The sequence below is a fragment of the Musca vetustissima genome, unplaced genomic scaffold (assembly GCF_032173495.1).
Source record: "Musca vetustissima isolate MV318-11 ecotype Yass unplaced genomic scaffold, APGP_CSIRO_Mvet_v1 utg1798, whole genome shotgun sequence".
In the NCBI taxonomy this organism is placed as follows: domain Eukaryota; kingdom Metazoa; phylum Arthropoda; class Insecta; order Diptera; family Muscidae; genus Musca; species Musca vetustissima.
The window spans coordinates 138,934-147,658 of record NW_026874541.1 but is presented as its reverse complement, the minus strand read 5'-3'; the positions used below and the strand labels follow the sequence as shown (position 1 = coordinate 147,658).

The 8,725-nt window shown below is 34.6% G+C and overlaps 1 protein-coding gene across 2 annotated transcripts in view; it reads right to left on the bottom strand.

Moving 5' to 3' along the window:
* Window positions 1-231: 231 nt before the first annotated feature.
* Window positions 232-8,725, bottom strand: part of LOC133334376 (integrin alpha-PS1-like) — a 146,391-nt gene continuing 137,897 nt past the window's right edge. For both annotated transcript variants that reach the window (XM_061542676.1, XM_061542683.1), the window contains 5 exons: window positions 5,775-7,162; window positions 5,559-5,701; window positions 5,145-5,489; window positions 2,716-3,399; window positions 232-566 (listed from right to left, as the gene is read on the bottom strand). In XM_061542676.1, coding sequence (XP_061398660.1) covers window positions 321-566; window positions 2,716-3,399; window positions 5,145-5,489; window positions 5,559-5,701; window positions 5,775-7,162 — 2,806 coding nt within the window. In that variant the 3' untranslated portion in view covers window positions 232-320. The remainder of the gene's footprint in view (window positions 567-2,715; window positions 3,400-5,144; window positions 5,490-5,558; window positions 5,702-5,774; window positions 7,163-8,725) is intronic.

Sequence of the window (8,725 nt, the reverse complement as noted above, 5' to 3'; positions counted from 1 at the left end):
ATATGGCTTCCGGCTTCTAGGATTTGTTTTTCACGTTTTTCTCCCAATTAGTTAGACCCTTTCTACAAAGAGCCCCAGTCTATAACACAGGCCTCATGGTTGTTCATAGTATTATTACAACTATTATAGTTGTAATTATTATTGTTATTATTATTACTATTGTTGTTGTTATTATTATTCTCCTGTTGCAGTGCTAGCCAAAAATCATATGTATCACTATCCTTTTTATTCGTTTTGCTACAGCATTTTATGGGTGGTTCAGCCACTACTGGCTTTAGTTTTTGTTGTTGCATCAAATCCCACCCAACTGTCCCTTCTTGTTAGAAACCATGATGATTATTTTTCTGTGATGAATTTAAGAATGGCTTCTCCTCATTCATTTTTTCCAAATTCCCGCTGAGCGTTGGATCGGGCCTTCTTCGCTTAAAGAATCCACATTTCCACATGGCATAGGTGAAGAGAGCCAATAGCAGCAGCCCGCCAATAATGGCCAATATAATTATCCATAGCGGCGTTGCTGTGTCGCGCTGTTGACCGCTCAGTTCGGGATAGGCACGGGTTTCCACCTGAAAGGAATAGAAAAAAATGAAATTAAATTAATTTTGAGAAAATAATAACACAAAGAAGTAAATAATATTCAAAAATTAAGTTCCAGACAGTTTATGAACATTTAAAAAAAAACGAAATAATAAAAAAATTATATTTGGTCCTTCGACCAGAGTAATTTTCCTCATAACCAAAAAAAAAAATCAACCTTATAATATATATAGAATTTTTTTCTAAGATTCGTTCCTCCCAAAGGTCAATAGGTTTAAAATTGTATTTCTAAATATTCCGAATTGTTATTTTTCATTCACATTTCAGCATCTGAATTTTTGGTCCTTCGAGCAAGGAGGACTGGTCTGTAAACTATTTCGTCAAACCAAAGCAATTAAGTACGTGTTAAATCAGACAATCTGTGCTCTAAATAAATCCTCCTGATCCCCAGAAATCCTTTCAAAATTGCGAAATTTTCTATTATTTACCCCTAATATATATTTGTCATTGTTGGTCCTTCGAGTAATATTTTATTTCGATACATTGCATCACAAAAGACACTCGAATATCTGAAGAATGAATTTCCCGAATAAAAAAGCATTTAATTTCGCATTTCTAAATATTCTGAATTGTTATTTTCATTCGCATTTTATCATCTGAATTTTTGGTCCTTCGAGTAAGGAGGTCTATTTTGTCGAACCAAAACAATTAAGTACATATTAAATCAGACAATCTTTGCTCTGAATAAATCCTCCTGATCGCCAGAAATCCGTTTATTCCCCTAATAAATATTTGGTCCTTCGAGCAAGCTATTTCTGGTCCTTTAAGTAATATTTTATTACGATACATTGCAACCTGAAGACACTCGAATAGCTGAAGAATGAATTTCCAGAATAATAATGCACTTAGTTCTGCATTTCTAAATATTCCGAATTGTAATTTTTCATTCTCATTTTATTATCTGAATTTTTGAACCTTCGAACAAGGAGATCTGGTCTTTAAACAATTTCATCAAACCAAAGCAACTAAGTACATATAAGATCAGACAATCTATGCTCTGAATAAATACTGCTGATTGCCAGAAATCCGTTGATTTTCCCTAATAAATATTTGGTCCTTCGAGCAAGCAATTTTTGGTCCTTCGAGTAATATTTTATTTCGATACATTCCAACCTGAAGACACTCGAATATCTGAAGCAGAGATGGTCCGTCAGAAACAGTGACGTAAATGACATACATTTCCGACGTATAATACATACGTCAGAAACGTCGGAAACCCCCCAAAACCATTAGGTTTTTGACAAGACGTTTACTACATTTATTACATTTTATACAAGTATATGACGCTTTCGACGTTTAAAACTTTTTGACAGTCGAAAACCTAAAAATTCGTCAAACGGACCATCCCTGATCAGAAGAATGAATTTCCTTAATAATAATGAATTCAGTTTCCCATTTCTAAATGCCCCGAGTTTTTATTTTTCATTCAGATTTTATCATCTGAATTTTTGGTTCTTCGAGCAAGGCGATCTGGTCTTTAAAGTTTTACATATTAAATCAGACATTCTATGCTCTGAATAAATCCTGTGATCTGAATAAATCCTCCTGATCGCCAGAAATCCGTTTAAAACTGACGTATTTTCTATTATTTCCCCTAATAAATATTTGGTCCTTCGAATAAGCTTTTTTGTAATTTTTGGTCCTTCGAGTAATATTTTATTTTGATACATTGCATCCTGAACACACTTGAATGAATTTAGTTTCGAATTTTAAATATTCCACACATTTCAACATCTGAATTTTTGGTCCTTCGAGCAAGGTCTTTAAATTATTTGGTCATACCAGAGCTATTAAACCAGACAATCTGTGCTCTCAATAAATCTTCCTGATCACCAGAAATCCGTTTAAAATTGCGGTATTTTCTGTTATTTCCCATAATAAATATTTGGTCCTTCGACCAAGCAATTTTTAGTCTTTGGTCCTTCGAGTAATACATTATTTCGATAATAATGAATTTTGTTTGATGAGAAAGAAATTTATATCCTATTATAAATTTTAGAACTTAAATGAACCCTAAAATCATTCTAGAGAACATATTCATAAACCAGAACCATGTCAATCTTAAATAGCTTCCGATTTGTCATTCGATCTTTCATTTAATCACATTTTTCAACTTACCGTTAGTGGCTCTGAAGTTTGTGTCTGCTCCACACTAAATTCTTTGGGTATTTCAACATGCGCCGTTGAAATAATTCGCACAGCATCCGCCCGTGGATGTTCCGATACCAATGTGGAATTCCAAAGTCTTGCTTTAATGTGAACATAAGCCTCCGTATTAGCTGGCATATTATAGATATCACATTGTATCTTAATACATTTAGCTGTAGCCTTGGTACAATCCAATTCAACAATATCACGTTTTTTATTCTTATGATCACCACGGAAATCCATAAAACGTTCAGGGCGTATAATACGTGTCAGTGTATCACGGCGTAAACGATTCAAAATACCCGAAGAGGATTCTTCACTCGTTGACTCTTGTTTACTACTGCTATATGTCGATTTTTCCATATACATACGATGAGCAAATTGAGTTTTATTCAACGGTCTCATCATATAGGAGGCTGGTGCTAGCAGTAAATCATCGACTACCAAATTCGTTTTCGATTTCGTTTGTAATTTAAGCGGATTTATATATTCGGAGGCGACAAAACATTCACCATTTCGTACATTATCGATAATTGGCATTTCTTCCAGATATAACAGCCATTTGTCACGTTTATCTTTTTCGCTATGGATTTGATAGGGCCAGTAGATGGTAAGCTGAACTTTAGGCGCCTTCCAGGGTCCTTCGTTGTAGATCTGTAACCATGGGAGAAATAAAATAATATAAATTAGTAAATTGTATAAAAAACATATTTAAATAAAAAATAAATATTTTAAAAATAACAAAGAAGAAGACACAAATATCTTCATATTCAAACAATAATTTGGTCCTTCGACATGCTCGCTGTGGGATATTTATTCTATTATGCACTGGGTAGACACCTAATGACACATATTGAATATTCTGATTTGGTCCTTCGTTCATGTTTGTACTTCCGCAAATGTATGAAATATTTGGTCCTTCGAAGTAATTCGTCTTTTCTCAGAAATCTCATATTTAATTGCTGTCCAAGGTGTATCTAATTTTATGCAGACATTTATTGACATATACACATCTAGACATTTTTTAAATAATGCTTTTGAAGGAATCAGAAAAATGTTAAAGAGTTCATTTGATACAACTAGTGAAATATTTGGTCCTTCGATTTAATTCACAAGCTCTTCGAAATTAAGAAGTTAGTCTGATTTGGTCCTTCGAGCTAGTTTTCATTTCAAAAAATTTCTGAAATGTTTAGTCCTTCAAAGTAATTCTCCATTTCTTACAAATCTCATATTGAATTTCTGCTCAAAGTATATTTAATTATGTTTTTGTAGGGACCAGAAAAATGGCAAAGAAAATTTATTAAGAAGAGCTACATCTCAATGATCAGCAGTATTCAATTTTTTTTTTTACATTTTGGTGTTTTATTGGTCCTTCGATCAGTTCATTCCGAGCCAACAATTCATCATCAGACGTAATTTTTATTAAATGATTATTCAAATGGATGCATATTTGGTATTATTTCGTCAGATCAAAGCTTTTATTCTAAATGTCAAATAAATGATGAAGGAATTATTAAATGGATATTCGGCCCTTCGACCATCTCTTGTGTAAACATTTTTTCCTTCGATCAGCTCATTACTGAGCTCAGATTTTAATAATCAATTTCTGTTAGATTATTTTCAGAATTTAAATTATTTATTGTGCTCACATAGTGACTTGTGGTTGATTTTTGAACCATGAGCTATTAATTTGTCAAGCATTTTTCCCATTGAAAAATTTGGTCCTTCGAGCTAGTTGTTATGTCCTACAAGCTAGTATCTATAACGTGATAATGAATGTAGCAATGCTCAAATATATTTGGTCCTTCGAGCTATGATTTTCATTGAAAAAATATTATTTTTTCCAAAGGTGTATGGTATATTCATCCAAATAATCAATTGCAGGAATATTTGGTCCTTCGAGCTAATTTATGAAGTCAAATATCTGAAGTTCCCTTTTTGCAATTTCAGGCATTATGTTTTTTTTGAAGAATGTTCAATCGGAATTTGTTAATGTTGGAAATAAAAATTACATCATAGCTTAGTTTTTGTCCTTCGATCTAGTATCCGAACATCGAAGTAATACTTGATAAATCTTAAAAATATTTGGTACTTCGAGCAATGATTTTTTAAAACAAATTGGTGTTCTTTTCAAATACATTTTATGAATGAGCCATACAGTTTTGGTCCTTCGAACTGGTGTTTATATGAATCAATTGAAGGCGTATTTTGGTCCTTCGAGCTAATTCATAAAGTCAATTATCCGAAGAATTTTCAGTGATTTGTTATGCGATTTTTTGGAGAATTATTCAATTTTTAGAACATCTTCTGTGGCTCAAAATCGAGTAATTTTAAAATAATTTTCGGAAGCTACTTCGAGTTAATAGTATTGAATTTGTTTTAATATTGTTATTTCTTACCTGATATGTGTGCATAACTTGTGATCCGATATCTTCCATTGTCATCATGGTGCTATCCAAACGCATCTCTCCACTATAGAAGCTCTGTTCGGGACGGGCCCAACCTTGCAAGCTCAATTCAGCTCTCTTTATGACACGGACATCCAATTTCTTTTCCGGTTTCTCTACGCCTACCAACCTCGATGTGGTATTGGCAAAGATGTCGAATGTCAAATTACGTTCATCCAACTCCAAACCACTGGGATCGAAACGTATTGATACCTGGGCTGCGGAGCCGCGGCGCATGGGATTGCCAAGACTGCAGGCCACCACAGTTTCATTGAAGCGACTGCAAATGGCGGTGCTCTGGAAATGCGAAACATATTTTTTATTACAAATATTGAATAGGGGTGAAAATTTATTTTCCGAACTTACCGTCTTAATGGCTGCAATATAGGACACACTCTTTTGATGCACAATAAACAATTGGGTTTCATAGGCAGAATCGGCGGTATTGCTGACATTTACATTGACACGAATTTCCTCCTGTTCACCCAAGACCAAGGCATAATTTTCGTCTGCAATGGAAATTTAAATAAAAATTAGTTCTCCCTCAAACTTCAAAGGGAATTTCTTTTTTCCAATACTTACTCTCCATATTCAAATCCAATTCAGCACTCAATTTCAAATTACTTTCACAGATATCATCTTCGCCACAATCCTTTTGGAAGGTACCCTCAAATTCAATATTCGCCTGAGTTTGATCCAAAATAGGATTTAAACCCTTCAGTCCCGAATCGGGTAACTTCGTTTCCACCAAGGTATAATTCAGCTTAAATTTAATTGGACTTTGTATGTCGCGGGTATTCTCCTTAATATAACCTATCACCCGATGACATGACAAACCACCATCCGTCTTCACCGTGACCTCACGTTTGATGACATTGCTGCGTTTATTTTCACGATCAAAGAACACACGAGAGAACTTCTTGTTGGGGGCAAATGTCTCAGCCTCTACGGTAAACATCAACTTCAAATCAATATTCGCTGCCGTCTCCTCGTAGGGGTCAATGGAACAGCATGCCTCAAAGGTAAAACAGGTCAAATTGCTAAAGGCATCCGACAGGCAACCACTTTTGGTGGGGTCAATATTTTTCAATTCCTTTCCCCTCCACTTCGTTTGTATGCTAATAATGGGTCGGGACAATAAAGCCACCACCGCGGAGGAGTTATAGGCTCCAATCACAACATCAGGATAGGAATTACCATCCAAATCGGTACCTCCTGTAATAGAGCTACCAAAAGTCTTAATGGCTTTTGGCATTAAACCCAAATCGGAGGCCTGTATTCTCTGCGATGGCTTGGCACTCAATCCCGTACGGCTACCCAAATAAATATAGACCACACCATCATCCTCATAGGGAGCACCAATAGCCAAATCTTCACAATCATCCTTGTTGATATCACCAATATTGGCCAAGGCCAAACCAAAACGACTTTCAAAGGTACCAGTCAGCTTCAGGGTATACTTGTAGGGCAACATATCATTGACATTTTGATAAACATAAACCGCTCCTCCTTCCGATTTGTTGAAATAGAATGGTGCCGCCACAATGAGGTCAGGTTTCTTATCTCCATTCACATCGGCCGTTGTCATTTCATAACCAAAACTCGATGCAAATTGTTCACCTTCGATAACCATGTGTATGGGGATGGGATTACGATTATCTTTATCGAATATCACCACCTGACCATGGCCATTGGCACGAGGTGCTCCCGCCGCATATGACATGTGTTCACCAAAATAACGTCCTCCGGTGACAGCCATACCCAAGTAGCTGTATTTATCGATCGATGAGGTATCCGAATGATCACCATAGTACATGTTCTTGTCACGCTCCAAATATTCACCACCAATTTCGGTGACGAAGACGGTACCACGCCAGGTATAGGGGCCAGGGGTTCCCAAGACCATGGTATTATCGTCCAACAAGGCTCCTGAGGTACCAGCTTGACAAAACCCGTAATCTTCATGGGCTCTGGAATATAGAAAAAATAGAACAAAATTAAAATTAGATTTAGGCAGGATAATTCTCGAAAAATTTATATATAAATGTTCCGATCCGCAATCGTGGATATTTGAGGTATATAGGTACTTTTTAAATACTTTTAACACATTTATAGTCCATGATGTTATCATTTTAAATAATAATTTTTAAGAGTAGCATCAATGATTTTTTTAAAATAATTTATGCAGGATAATCCAGGATATTTCTAGTCCATGATGTTGCAGCTTTAAAAATAATTTTAAGAGTCGTTATCATAGACCTTTTTTTTAATAACATATGCAGGATAATCTATGTCCTTTTTTAATAACCTTTAGTCCATGATGTTGCTGCTTTAAAAATAATTTTTAATAGCCATAATCATGAACTTTTTTAAAATAATGTATGCAGGATAATCTATGTCCTTTTATAATTTATTCCTTAACCCACTTCTACTCAATGTTGTCGTTGTTTTTGTTTAGCTTTTCACCTGAATGTGTCATTGTTTTCACGCATAACTTCTTTCAAGCTTTCCTTAATGTAGAAACCACACATTTGTTATCTATCTGTATCCTCTATTGCTCCTCCGCACAAGGACGTCTCCCCCACAATTATGCTAATAATGTCACACTTTGTTGTTGTTGTCTTTTCTTTCAAAATGTCATAATCGCACGCATGGTTTATTTTTGTTTGTCAGGAATTAAATTCCTGTATGGAAATGACTTCTAAACATGCAGTCCCACTTTTGAGTTTTTGGTTTTATGGTTTAAAAATCCTTGACCCAAAAAAAAATTAAAATAAATTTCGATTTGAAAATAGATAATACTTTAAAAGGAAATAATTTGAGGGGGCAATTTTATATAGGTCAATGACCATAACTCTTTCTGAATATTTGAATATGCTTGATAAAATTTAAATAATGTTTTAAATAGTGCAGATTTCAATAAGAATGAACTCTTTTGAGTTAGGTTGCCACTGGGAAAATGTGAAGAAAAGTGTAGCATACTTTTAGGAACTCATATTTACAGTGACTCGCATACTGGTGGGTGCGTGCGTAGGTTAGAAAACTAAAGAAAAATACTTTTAATTAAATAAATCAAAGAAAGTAAATTGTTTTCGAAAATAAAAATAATTATCCAGACTAAATAATACTTGCTTTTAAAAAATATATTTGTTAAGTGGTCTTGATATTTGCAGAAAATTGAAATGAATGCATAAACTATTTGGTCCTTCGACCAAGACTCTTTGATCTCATATTTCATTGCAACTCAATATATTTGGTCCTTCGATCGATCACCTTCTTCTGTATTGCGTCTCTCCAACAAATTCAAAATTCTGGATGGCTTTCTTCCTACAGATATGTTTTGTATTCACTAAAAACCAAAATTTCCTTACGTTCTGATGTCTTTAAATCCTTAAATACAATATTTAGGAGGAAGCATATGATGGAAGGAAATTGTAGATCAAGCTAAACCTAATCAGAAACAAAAATGTCCTCACGTTCTTAGGGTCTACACCTCTTTAATACAAAGTTTCAGAAAAAGCATATGATGGAAG